The sequence below is a fragment of the Sciurus vulgaris genome, assembly GCF_902686455.1.
Source record: "Sciurus vulgaris genome assembly, chromosome: X".
In the NCBI taxonomy this organism is placed as follows: domain Eukaryota; kingdom Metazoa; phylum Chordata; class Mammalia; order Rodentia; family Sciuridae; genus Sciurus; species Sciurus vulgaris.
Window position 1 is genome coordinate 45,176,922 of NC_136471.1, and position 14,949 is coordinate 45,191,870.

Below are 14,949 nucleotides of genomic sequence, written 5' to 3' on the forward strand. Positions count from 1 at the left end.
TGCTTTTTGTCAAGAAGAGGCAGCTGAAGGATACCAGTACTTCCTTTGTAATTTCACCAAATTCTAGAATCAAAGTCCGTTTTACTATGGAAGAAATACCAGCAAAGTTTGGGGGAAGATCTTAAAAGAATTTTATTAACATGTTTGATGAAATCAGAATCTATCAAGTAATTATATTTTTCATACCATATATTTTGTGGCTTCTTGATCTACTGAAGACTATTATAGCTGTTGCCTTTGCATATGCCTTATTTCTCAAGATACATTATATTGATAAAGGGGGAGCAGTACTTAAATCATGAAGCTATTTAGCAATACTTTTTCCATATAACTAGAAAGATTCCAAAAATGATGTTGTTGATATAAAATGTTGTTTTTAATATGCTGGCAGTATATTTATTAAGGCACAAATGTTGAAAATATTTGAATCTCATATGTTGAATACAGGAGAAATGCCAGAAAATATATCACTGAATTTTATGGATAAGAGTGGGAATTCTGCTTTTAGATCCATATAATGCCAACATCTATTGAAAAGAGAATTCAATTTGCCTGAGCTTATTCTAGAGCCAGTTGGGATTAGAGAAATCTCAAAAAGTTGCAAGTAAAATATATCTTCACACTCTTTCCAAGGCCAGTTTTAGGCAAAATTTGTTATTGATCCTATCAACAACTCTTCTATTGCTGCCCAGTGAGAGGCCTCCATGTTCTGTAGATATAGTCAACATCCTTCCTCTGCAGTCAACACTTTCCTATTCAGATGACCATTTCTTCTAGGCCCTGCTCTTTGACAGATGCTAGTGTTCAAAAATGATGACTGAATCTATGTGAATATGTTAGAAGCTATAAATATATTATCACTTCTAGGCAACAACACTTTAGAGGCAGCCTTATAGAGATGATGACATAATGCAAAGGGATGAGTTCAAAGCTGAAAATTACGGGAAAGAATACTGGGCTAATGAGCACTTTTAATACTCACACTGTATCTCCATCCAACAGACTTTTGATATTTATTCACTCTCACCCGCCTTCCTATTTCAGGTAAAGGAGTCTGCAAAACCAAGAACAAAAATGTTATTAGACCTACTGGTACATTCTGAAAATGATTTATGCCTAACTCTTTTGTGCTCCTTTAGGACTAAATTTAAGAGTAAGATGGTATTATTCCTCTCTTGAGTCTCACTAATTGTTCTTTCTTATTACATAGAGAAATTTGTCACAACTTTCATGATAATGGATGCTACTGCCATATTAATGGGAAAATTAAAATTCAATAATAGTAAAGTACTAGTTCCACTTATAAAAACAGGTAATTAACACCAACCATCTATTGACTAAACATGATTTTTAAATATTTCAAAAATCAGAGTATCTGAAATATAGATTAAAAGTGGATCAAGAAATGGGCTAAGGAACTGAATAGACACTTCACGGAAGAAGAACTACAAGCAATCAACAGATATATGAAAAAAGTGTTCAACAGTAATAAGAGAAGTGCAAATCAGAACTACCCTAAGATTTCATCTCACCCCAATTATAATGACTACTATCAAGAATAAAATCAACCATACATGTTGGCGAGGATGTGGGGATAAAGGTACACTCATACATTGTTGGTGGGATTGCAAACTGGTGTAGCCACTCTGGAAAGCAATATGGAGATTCCTTAAAAAACTTGGGATGGATCCCACCATTTGACCCAGCTATCCCACTTCTCAGTTTATACCCAAAGGAATTAAAATCAGCATACTACAGTGATGTAGCCATATCAATGTTTATAGCAGCTCAATTCACAATAGCTAGATTGTGGAACCAACCTAGATGCCCTTCAATAGATGAATGGATAAAGAAACTGGAATATTATTCAGCCACAAAGAAGAATAAAATTATGGCATTTGCAGGTAAATGGATGGCATTGGAGAAATTAATGCTAAGTGAAATTAGCTGATTCCCAAAAACCAAAGGCCAAATGTTTTCTCTGATAAGTGGATGATGATACATAATGGGGGGTGGAGGGGGTCAGGGATGGAGGAAGGATGGATTGTGTAGAGGGAAATGAGGGGTGAGGAGGGGGTGGGGGAAGGAAAGATAATGGAATGTGACAAACATCATTACCCTATGTACATTTATGATTATACAAACAGTGTATACAACCAGAGAAATTAAAAGTTGTATCCCATTTGTGTACAATGAATGAAAAATAATAAAAAAACAATGAAAAACAAAATTAAAAAAAAAAGACAAGTCTCCTTTGAGCTCTTGCACCTTAAAATGTAAACCATTTAAGGACCCAAACTCAAGTACATCAGTCCCTGCACCACCTCTCTCCAGGACAGAGCCTCCACTGTCACCATCTGAGGAATCTGCCTTCTGTTTCCCCATTTGGTGTCTACAGAGTACTTAATAACCCTTCCCCACCTGTTGGCTTTTATGGTTAATGTCTGGTTTTTTTACAAGTAGTGTTCTATATGAAAAAAAAATACATTGGTTTCTGTGTGTGTGCATAAAAAAAAAAGAAAAAGAAAGTGGAGGGACTTCTGTTAAACACTCTGAATATACTATTGAGGCTCTAGAAAAGCTATGTAGCTATGTTTATGGTAAAGTCTACTGTATAATAGTAGTCATTAACTTTCCGGAAAGAATCAGGTAGTTAATATTTTTATTTTGTAGGCCATAAAATCTCTTTGGTAACTTCTCAACTCTGCCGTTATAATCTGAAAGCACCTATGGGCAGTACAAAAAGGAATGAGCTTGGGTGGATTTTAATAAAACTTTATTTATTAAAAGAAGTTGGGTCCAGGTGTCTCAAGCCAAAACAAGGGAAAACATATTTTCTAGTGTCTCATTCAAAAAAGTACAAAGCTGATAATTTGGAAGCCATGGTTTGCAGGGAAAAATAAATCCATAAAATCTCAAAACCCATTGAAACTCAGATTGGTTTGCAATGTTTGACAATTACTGGCAAAACAAAAAGCACACAAGTCTCTAAATAGTTGCAGCAATTTACATCCTAAACAAATTGGAAAAGAAAAATCTATGGTATTGACAACAGTTCTGTGAATCTGTATGCCTTTTCAAACATAAATTTTCTTTAGGGTATAATGAAGTGAAAAATTTCTGACCTTTGCTTTGTTCATGTTAATATTATCTTGAGAAAGTAACTTGCTCAAGCCGAAGAAAGAGGACAGAAATCAGAACTTAGCAAATTCTATGACAATATATTTTGTACCATGACACAACTTTATGAATGTTAGCAGAACAGTACCAATTAAACTGTCTCTCTAGCTCATCTGTCAGAAATACATTAAAAATGTGCGTTTCTGATAACTTCTTTCCTTCTACCTGTCATTGAAAATCTAACGGCCTCAATTTTCAGAGGAAATCATTGGAGAGGGAAAATAATATCATGGAACACAGCAGGATTAACACAATATTAGGGGAAATATCTTCTTCACTATTCCAGACAACAGATAATCAACTGGAGGTAGAAATGAATACAGATATTTTCCCCATTGTTATGGAATACCAAAACATGTGGGACATTTTGTGTGACTAAAGTATTTTTAATGTAGAAATATAGTAAACCAATAAGTACAATATACTAATGGGTATAAATATTGTTAGGTAACAAGTATAATAGATCCAGGCTAATATAATAATTATATAAAGCAATGAATTAAATACAAATAAAATAATTTCTGAACTCTTTATCCCACAAACACCGTCTACTAATGGAATGGAACACAGACAGATTACAGTGTTACCTTACGAGCATTCATCACTTTAACAGCTGTAAAGGCACCGGTCTTTTCATGGAGGCCCTGAAACACAGGATAGTGACAATATCAAATGCTAGCTATATAGTCCAGCTATCAAGAAGCAACCAAACTAAAAAACCTACAAACTATATAAAGTCAAATACATAGCATATGATGAAATATAAAATATTTTACACAGATGAAATATAAGGTATATGTAGAAAAAATAAATATTAAATTATCAACATTTTAAAGATATCCCAACAATTTCACTCAAAATAAAAGAAAGTTAATGGAATAGTTTTGCTTTTTATGTTTGTGTGAAGTGTGGACATAAATTGATCATTTAAAGATATTGCTTAGTTAATATATTTAGTCTAGGTTTGTATGACATCAAAATATCCAGATGAAAATTCAAATTTTCGTTTGAAGATGGTGGGAAAGAAGATGGACATTTCTTCACATACATAAGTTTCTCAATATTGGTCATTAGTAAAAATGACTCATAATTTAATAGCCTAAACTGTTTATTATGTCCTGAATTATATAAACCAAAAAGTTCATGAAAGATACAAGTAAGTTCTGGGAGTTTCTTTCTTATTGGAATCATGATGACTGCTAAGAACTTAGTCTTTTCCTAAATGCAAGAGCAAGTTATAAAATTATAATTTAAAAACTGAACATATTGATTTAAATTTAAAGCTCTATTTTGTGACTTCTAACTTGTAAACAAATTTCAACCTTTTGTAACAGAAGAAGTTTTAGTCCAGCTTTACTATGAGTAACTTAAATTTGGAATAAACTTAAACAGAATGCCTGATTTTATAGTTCTCTAGCAGAAAATTTGATTTGGGGACTATACTGGGTTGAGCAGTGTCCGACCAAAGTTAAAGTTGATCTGGGACCCCAGTTTGAGACCCTCTTTGAAAATAGATTCTTCATAGATATAATCAAATTAATATGAAGTCATACTAAATTAGGGTACTCAAAGACCACTATCACTTGTCTTAACAGCAGCAGCTTATTTCAATAGAATGAGATTATTCTGTAGGGTTACAACAACCCTTAAATTTAACTGATTTTATAAAAGTTACTGAATATGTTGAAGATTTCAGATTTATTTACACCTCTGAAGAAAATACACACACACACACACACACACACACACACACACACACATGCAGACGTTTACATATATATATATATATATATATTCAAATAGCTCTTATGGTTTAGAAAGTATTGTTTCCTAACTATTCATGCAAAAATTTCCTACTGAAAAATTTCCCTTATCTGTATGCACAAATAAAACATGTTGGAAACTGGTTCTCATAGACTCCTTAAAACAATTACAATGCCCCCTTCCATGATTTTAAGAGGATATTTATGGGCCAAACAACTATTCTTTGTAATACAAATTATTTGGCATATTAAGATATTAGTCATACATTATTTGAATTAAATGGTAGTAAAATTTAAAAGTTTTAAAATCTGAAATCCACGGAAAATAAACTTGTGATACATAGTGGTGGGATAACTGAATATCATTAAAAGGTGCGACCCATGTCCATAGAACAGAAAAACGTTAGCTTGGTTCTACCCTCACTTTATACATTTGATTTTCCTTTGAAAATTGTACAAAATTATTTTGTCTAACAGTGTATCCAAACATTGGGTTTCAAAATATACTCACTGTTACCACAGAGGAAAAAAACCCAGGCTCTTCAATTGTCATTGTTTAAGACAAAACATTATACAAGCTACCATAGAAGTTTGGTATGCACAGATAATAGATAAAGATAAATTATTGTTAATAAAATAACATTTGAGCTGGGCTCAGTGGTGCACACCTGTAATCCCAGTCACTCAGGAGGATGAGATGGAGGTTCAAGAGTTCAAAGCCAGCCTCAGCATAAGCCAGGCACTAAGCAACTCAGTGAGACCCAGTCTTTAAATAAAATACAAAATAGGGCTTGGGATGAGGCTCAGTGGTCGAGTGTGCCCCTGAGTTCAATCCCTGGTACACATGTGTACATACACACACACATACATACACACACACAATTTGAGAGAGTTCCCCTATATTTTGACTTTTAAAACTTATTTTGAAACATTTTTGAACACAGAGAATAGTTTCAAAGATAATACCTCTGCACTGTATCTCCTTCACTCAGATTTTTCTAATGTTAACATGTTTTATGATTATGGTACAATTGTCAAAACTGAGAAATTAACACAGGTACAAAGCCTTTAACTAAATTATAGGCTTTATTCTCATATTCCTGTTTTTTCCACTAATGCCCTTTGTCCAGGACCCAAACTGGGATCCCACATTCTATCTAGTTGTCTTGTCTCCTTAACTTCTTCAGTCCTTATTTTTTATGACTGACACTTTTCAAGAGTACTGGTCGAGTATTTTGTATAATGTTCCTCAATTTGGGTTTGGCTGATGTTTACTTGTGATTAGACTGAGGTTATGGGTTTTGGAAAAAATACCAAAGATAAAATGTCCTTTCTTCCCATAATATAAGGGGTACATGTTATTACTATGATCATTACTATGATCAATAGTGCAAACCTTGATCATTTAGTTAAGGTAATATTTGCCAGGTTTTTTTTCCACTGTAAAATTACTATTTTCTCCTCTCACACTGTGTTCTACAGAAGTGATTGACAATGGTTTTGAAGAGGTTTTGAATGTTCATGTAGAGAACCTAGAAGTCATCTTGAGATAATTGTTCAGTAGTGCCATCTTGTGGTTTAGTGATTATATGGAAACTGGTGACCTTAGCTGAAGAACATGGTATCATAAATTGTCTGAGATGTTGAATTAGGACCAGTAAATCCAGTTTTTAGGATGTGTATTTTTTTTCAGTTACAATGTAAGATTTATGACAAATGAAATAAAACCATTATTTGCTAAACACTATTTGGTAAAACACAGAGAATGCTAAGAAAAGAGTTTGGTTTTGAATTCTACATTGAGTGTTAAGTAATTACAATTGTCATTGGCCCTAGTGAATTTCACACAGGAAAATAAAAGACCCCTAGATTATAAATGTGTATTCTGTTCTGTTTTTCCTCCCAGCAATATCAGTAATACACAGTAACCAGTAGCTGCACTGGATTAACAATGCTCCCTTAGATTGAATTTGATATACAAAATGGCCTTTATACATTTTTTTTTAATTGGAAAATAAAAAGTGTATGCATTTCTGGTGTGTTAACAAGGTGATTTATTATATGTTTACATTGTGAAATAGCTGAATCAAACTGCTTAACATACATTATCTTACATGCTTATGTTTATTTTAGTGTGGAAGTGAGAACACTCAAAATCTGTTTTCTTGAGTTTGAAGTTTCCCAATACAAAGAGATGATAAATGTTTAAGGGGATGGAAACACTAAATACTATGATTTGATCAGTATACACAGTATTTATTGAATTATCACACTGTATCAATATGTACAATGTTATATAAATATTTTTAATTACTCTTAGAAATTCTAAGTATACAATGTATTTTTATTAACCAAAGTCACCAAGATGGACAGGATGTATCTTAAATAATTTCTTCTAGGAAAAAGTTTGTGTCCTTTGACCATTTCCCCAATCTTCACCCTGTACTGTGCTTCTAGTAAGCACTATTCTACTGTTTGTTAGTTTGACTTTTAGATTCTTACATAGTGAAATCACTTGTCATTGTTCTTTTTGTGCCTGGTTTATCTCACCTAGCATAAGGTCCTGTGAGTTCATTCATGTCACAAATGACAAAATTTCCTCTTTTTAAAAAATTCTTGAGCATCAAAGAGCAAGAAGAAACTCCTCTTAGATCTCATTCCTATCATAAGAAATGGTTACATAAATCTTTTATGTAAGTTCATGGGCTCTGTACAGAAGATGATATATAATAGAAACGCTTTATAGCTATTGTGGTTTAGATATAAAGTGTCCCCCAAATTCTCATGTGTTAGAATGTTCACAAGTGGTATGATTAGATTATGAGAATTGTAACCTGGTCAGTGAATTAATCCATTTGATGGATTAATATTTTGAAAGGACTATTATATTGGGTGGTGACTATGGGAGGTAAGGTGTGGCTGGAAGAAGTAGGTCAATGGGGGCATGAGTTTGAGGTTTATATTTTCTTCATGGTAAGTGAAGCTGCCTCTGTTTCCTGACTGCAAATAACTGAGCAACTTTCCTCCACCATGCCCTTCTGCCATGATGTTCTGCCTCATCTTTGGCCCAAAGCTATGGAGTGATCTGACCATAGACTGAACCTTTGAATCTGGGAGCTCAAAATAAACTTTCCTTCCTCTAATTGTTCTATTCAGGTATATTGGTCACAGTAAAGCAAAGCTGACTAAAAATATCCATTCCTGACTGTAGGCTAAAGACTATTGACATTGAGAATGAACAAATTTACTGTCTTCACCTAAGGAAACTCATTGTCTTGTTATCAAATTCATTCAACACATTAAAGATTAGTTATTAGCAGATGAAACAAATACTAAATTATGGTGTTAGAATCAACAGGAAGTCAGCTACTTTAAAAATTTCCCTCATGTGCCATAAGCAGAGAAATGTATAAAATTAATTCAAGTCTTCTCCTCCATTTTATTAAGGCAATGAAACTTCCTGATTGTTCACACATTAGCTGTAAAAAAAGACATTAATCATTATTTTCATTTATATTTTAGTATTTGTTAAATTGGTCACATGAGGTAAACTGCAACAATGACAATGAACAGGTAAGTATTGATGTAATGGAAAGATAGAGGAGGTAAAGGGCCAGAGCCTGAGAAATTCCAGGAGAGGTATAATGAAGGGAACAGATGTCTGGAATGCAAAGGAGGAAAAGTGAGTTGGGAACAGATTTTTAAGTTTTGAAAGGAGGAAGATAGAGAGGTGGAAAGATAAAGCAACTTACACTGAGCTTTATAAAAGCTATGCTTGAGACTATTTCTATGAGCAGGAGCCTGGTTTTCAGCAAATATCAGCAGGAGAGATGTGTGCAATCTTTCACTCAGATTTGGATTTTACATCTTTCTTTAAAATGCTAAGATGCAATATTGATCACTTTGAAGTGGCAAAAATGCAAGATTGTGTTTCCCTTGTATCCATGTTTTGAATTCTTAGGAAACATGTTTTTAAAATATGTGTTCTAAATGGTCTTTTATCCTGTATTACTGCTTTGGCGGTTTGGCTCACAACTTTCATTGTATTAGATTCTTAGCTCCCTGAAATGTGGGAACAAGAAGCTGTGGAATGACAGCAAGGTTTTTGTTCCATGAGCACAATACAGCATCATTAACATTTTTAATGGCATGGATTTTATACCATCTGTGTATGTTTGCAAAGATTAAGTTATTACATGTTTTAAAATGAGCATTTTTCATCCTAAATTTTATATGTTTGCAAATATATTTTTTAATAAAATTTCAAAACCAAGTTTTAGCACCCAAAAAAAAAAAACCAAAAAAAAAAAAAACCAAAAACAAAAAAATGTTCCAACTCACAAACTTTATTAGAGGAATTTATAGTTTTTAAGATGTATATATCTGATAAAATTAGAGAACAGAAGAAAAGGCCAATACTTGTTTGTAACAAATTATTAGATCCCTCATACAGTCTGTTAAAAGAGTTAAAGGAAGTGAATATCTGCTACCACAAGCAGGACAAAAATAAGGTTCTAAAAAACTTTCCTGACAAATTTGTGCTGTCACAGCTAACTGTTTCCTGGGGTTGCACACCAAAATATAGTAATTAAGATGAACATGTATTCTTTTCATAGTACTAGTTGAAATTACCCAGGAGAGAACATAAATCCCTCAATGTGTTGATTTCAATTTGGCAAGGATTTGTGTTATTAATGAATTAATTTTGATGATCAAATAGGCAGCATTGTTTAGTCTGCTTTCCACAGGAAAAGTAATTTATTACTATTCTGATGCTTTTCAATGACTCCAAGATGAATATTAGTATTTTGAGAATATATCCTATTAATAGAAAATGTTACATGTCCTTGAATTTAAGATATGGCTCATATATTAAACATTGTTATGCCTTTTAACAATGTTTAATTTATAACCAATATCTGAAATTACAACACACACACAACACACATACAATTTGCTTTAAACAAATATGATTCAGGAAAACCATGTTATATATAGAAAGAATGATCATTAAAGATTTTCTTGTTTATGAAAGGGCTTGTATTGGTATTGAGTCAATAACAGTCTCCTTGAATTTATTTTTGGAAGGAGATTATTACATTTTAGGTTTCTTCCACTTTGTGGGAATATCTCAAAAATCATACTGTAATATCAAATTATACACTGGGGATCCAGAATCAAATACACTTAACCCAATAACTGAAGGGAAAATTCATGAATTCTCAGTGTCCTGGTCACCTGAGACAGCCTTGCTGACCTCTAACTGGCCAACCAGGCTACCATCTTCCCCCCATACTTTTGGCACAAAACAGCTCAAAATTTTTATTTTCTTTTTATAGAACTCCCTTCTGCCTTTGGGCATGTTAAGATAGATATAAGTGTTTCTTCTAGTTATTTGCTATGATTTCTGTTAACAAATGTAGAACATAAACCTAGATGGAGGGAAGGCACAAGGGAGAATAGTGGTAGATAGGAAGGAACTGATGGCCCTAGGTGGCAAGCAGTCTTCTCAAATAGTAACCATATTGACAATGTTGTGGAAGGCATATGGGAAAATTTATTAAATATAGGATATTTGATAGAAAAACACATTGAGTCAAGAAAGACTAGATGTCAAACACATCACTATATTGAGTATTTGGTCACTTCATAAATAAAATCAGGTAAATCATAAAAGTTCTTAAAGTCTAAGAATATATTTCTTTCATTTGGGTATCTCTAGTGTTTATACAGTGGTAGATAAGGTCTTTTTAATGAATGCTAGTTGAGTGAATGATGAATAGAGTAACTGTAAAGCTCCATCAAAGAGGTAGAATATCCATTGGACCATGAAGATGACATAGCATTTGAAGAGAATTGAAAGTAGTCAGTGAGCCCAATGGGTGGGATATGAATTGAGTAGAAAGGCCCAGCCACTGAAGACAAAAAGACCAGGAAAATTTAGTAATGTCCATATAGAAAGGAGACATGAAAATGAGAGGTGCAAGAATGCACCTGTTTTTTATCATGCCATAAATTTCAGTGTAAACTTTGCTTAAATTAAAACCTTATTTAAAAGAAGACAGAAGTTATCACTGAGAAATAAGCCATTAGTAGTTTAGCATTCATGGCTGGGTTTTGTTAGTTAACAGTCTGATGCAAAGCTCAGTATTGTTAAGTTACTGAAAAACCAGCATTGAATTGCAGTAATGATCAATTTCTTGGGGATTACACATTTTAAACCAGAACAAATGATTTAAAATAGCAGTTGTGACAGCTGTGTTGGGAAAATCCATCATTGTGCAGCAGATAATTACCACGTGTTTCCCAAAGAAAGAATATGGGACAGTCCTTGATGGTCTTGTAATTTTGATTAGGCTATTTTTAAATCATGCTGCTAAAGAAATTGTTGAGGAAAGACTGCTGAATCTTTAGCAGTTCCTATGTAGTCCCTCCAGTTATTTACTTTGCCTTCTGTTGGCAAACCTAAACCACATAATCCCTAGGGCATTCTTTCTTTACAATTGGTTTTGTGGTGGGGAAAGTCCATGAGGCCACTCACTACACTCCTGTCCATTCTATTCTGTAACCTTATTTTTCATTCACACACTCTTGTCCTTGTAGTCATTTGTTTGGGAGATGAGCAAAGAAACCATATGATCCTTTAAGGCCATCAGGAGTGCAGCCATAAACAGCACCTGGGAGTACTTGATACTGTGAGACCAGAAAAATGAGACAACATGCCTAGTAGGATAGTTTTGGTCAGCATCACATCTGTTCAGAGAAACAAAAACATGGAGCTGCAGAGAACTTTTGAGCATTAAAAAGTCATATCCCGCCTCCAAGAAAGGCCTTTCTTTAACCAATCCTTGAAATGGAAAATAGGGTGGTTGGTTCCTAGTTGGGACTCTTCATTTTCCTTCTTAGTCTTCATCATCATTTACAAGCCCACAAGTCTAAAGGGACATATGTGTTCAGGATGATCAGGTATTAGAGATTTGGGGAAAAGAAGTAGCAAAGACTGTGAGATAGAATAGGGCAAAGAAAATATACACACTAATCACCCTCCAACTCATACCTTACTCATCAGGCAAATTTATTTCTCTGTAACAATTGCGAAAGGAGGAAATGTATCTTATTTGGGAGATCCCCAAAAGAATTGCATAGACTTCAACTTTAGAAGAGATTAAGTAGCTTTAGGAGACTCTGATACACAGATGTTTGGTAGATATTATTTGATAACTGACACAATTATTTAGATTTAAACTCTTTTTTTGTGAAGCTAGGGATTGAACCCAGGGCCTTGTGCATGGGAAACAAACACCCTACCAACTGACCTATGTGCTCAGCACAAGACTTATACTATTTTTAATTCCCACAAAGTCTAGTATACTGCTTAGGTACAGACTCTGATAATTGTATTAAAGGGCAATCATTTGGCTGTAGCAGGGCAATGAAGAGAGTCCTAGTCAGTATTTGCGTGCACATCCTATAACCACAAATGTTTTGACATAGCCAAATGTAGGAAAATTAGAAAATTTCTTTTAGGTGTGATTTTTCTCCTTTTGGAGAAAATTCAGAATAGGCAGAAGCAGATATTTATGGCTTTGACCAGGTGGAGCCTGGAGTTGAATAAATACATTTTTGACCTTGATACCTTAGGACTAAAGACATATATGATGAGGCTGCTACAACTTTCAGAGCAAACATTGTAAATTAAAGGGACTAGAGGGAAAGGAGGTTCTCTTTATTCAAGCACAGTAACAACTGAGATAGTTGCTAGACTTCATATTATTATAACACAGTTCTTACTTTTAAACCACTATGAAGCTATGTCATTTCACACATATCAGACAGTAAATCTGTATTCAATTTGTTTAAACAACACAAATGAAACTCACATGATCAGGTGATGCTACAGCCTCGTAAGTTCCTCTTACCCAATTAATCTATTTACCTATTCATTTCCTCTATTGCACTGACAGCTCCCTAAGGGCAAATTCCATCTTTGCATAATGATAGGGTCTAGCGCATTGCCTGGCACACCATAGGCACTCATCAAATGTGTGTTCAACTGAACCAAATCAATCTCAGCATGCAGTTCTAAAAGGGGAGGAGATGCTGGGTACAGTGGAACATGACTGTAATTCCAACCACTAAGAAGAGTGAGGAAAGAGGATTGGAAGTTCAAGGTCAACCTTGAAAATTTAGGGAGATTCTGTAGCAAAAAAAAAAAAAAAAAGTAAAATGAACAAATAAATAAAATAAAGAAATAATAGAACTGGAGACGATGTAGCTCAGTGGTACAGTATACCAAGGTTTAATGCCTAGTACAGCAAAAATACATACATACATACATACATACATACATACATACATATGTAAATAAGTATGAAAGGCGTGGAGATGCATGGAGAGGTGTGTACACGTATGTATGTGATTGGTGGAGATGCAAATATAATTTTTATGCTAAAAAAGAAAGAGAAGAGCGAATCACAAATATAATTTTTATGCTAAAGAGAAGAGCGAATCACAGTCTAATATGTTCTATGATACACTGGAGTTTCCTCACAAAGGCTGTAAAATGCTGCAATTAGCAAATTACTCCCAGAATTCAAGGGTGATTATCTATAGGTGAATTTCCTTTTTTTAACCCTATAATCATCCTTCTGGTTTCATTGTGAGGCCAAAGTTCCTCACAAATCTCTTCAGTCACAAAACCTCAAGGGAAAAGATATGAACTAGTTAAGATCAGAGGGCATGAGCCCGAAAATGTAGTGGAAATACCAAGGCTTCTGCCAAATTGGCACAAGTTGGAATTGTCAGGTCACATTACCTATTTCTCATCCATGTTTCCTCCAGTTACTACTTTGCTACCTTCTTCACTAAATATCTGATACAACCTTGTGGTTATATTAACTATGGAAACACAAGATGGTGAAAGCTCCAATCACTTCATCTCCTTTTTTGTTTTGTTTTCCTCAGCAAACCCCTAAATTAACCAAATCTTGATTAGTTTAATAAAAAACCACATGCTGAACCAGTTTTGTAGGTAAAAAGTTACAGAACTACCAGAATAATCTAACAGAACAATATTTTTCTTCTTCCAAAAATCTGGGACAGTCATGGTCATGCTTATTAGAACTGTGAAAGGAGTCAGAAGAGGGCCTTCGTGGTTTTAGTGGCTATGTAGCTTAGAAACCTTCCTCTGTAATTTGAGTCAGTTATGGTGCTTATACAGCAGCTTCAACTGAGCTTTATTACCCTTCGTATTACTCCTGCAGGGAAAAATAGGTCAAAATATGTAGTAGCACCATTTGCAATGGAACTGCTATGTATTGCGCTACAGGACTCAGATAGCAAATTGCACAAAATGGACGATAAAGTTCAATGTTTTTGGCTGCAGAAACATACAACATTTGCTGGAAATAATGAATAGCTATAGTATCTCAACTAAGGGAAGACCTCAATATACTGCTCTATGATAAGGCAGGTCTACAGGGGACAAAATTACAAGCCAGTGAGGGTCACTATTAACAATGGGTGACATTGTAAATCTTCAGTGGTGTGATCATTATTCGCAATTTAACGTTCAGTCTGTAGCTGCGCATGCTGAGGAAAGTATATAGGAAAATCCATAAGACTAGGGCCCACACTATCTCAAACCCTCTGATAACGTTATCTGAGCAGCTTTATTTGTCAAAGTATAGTGGAATCATAATCAAGTTGGAGATGACTATGTAGTTCTCCATGTGTGAAGCTTCCCCACAATGACATTATTTTTTCCTCTGACGGACCACATACTACAAAAATAAAAGGGAACACGGATACTCGAAGCCAATTTAGTATCCAGAAATTTTTCCCACTCAGTGCCTAACTTTTACTTTTTTCCCACTGTCACAGATTTTACACTTTATTTTCTTACAGATTTATTTGGGCTTAACCATATAGCAGTGTGGGTGAGGGCATGGGCAAGGGCAAAGAAACAAATCCTCCATAAACAAACAGGTTTCAGCACACGATCAAT

The 14,949-nt window shown here is 34.3% G+C and overlaps 1 protein-coding gene and 1 long non-coding RNA gene across 14 annotated transcripts in view; one reads left to right on the forward strand and one right to left on the reverse strand.

The window, feature by feature from the left end:
• Nucleotides 1-14,949, forward strand: part of LOC306651963 — a 318,748-nt gene that overhangs the window by 107,761 nt on the left and 196,038 nt on the right. The window lies entirely within an intron of this gene.
• The window catches only part of NRK (Nik related kinase), a 128,996-nt gene that overhangs the window by 63,831 nt on the left and 50,216 nt on the right, over nt 1-14,949 (reverse strand). For all 3 annotated transcript variants that reach the window (XM_079124950.1, XM_079124948.1, XM_079124949.1), the window contains exons 3-4: nt 3,768-3,824; nt 983-1,054 (exon numbers count right to left, since the gene is read on the reverse strand). In XM_079124950.1, the coding sequence (XP_078981076.1) occupies nt 983-1,054; nt 3,768-3,824 (129 nt within the window). The remainder of the gene's footprint in view (nt 1-982; nt 1,055-3,767; nt 3,825-14,949) is intronic.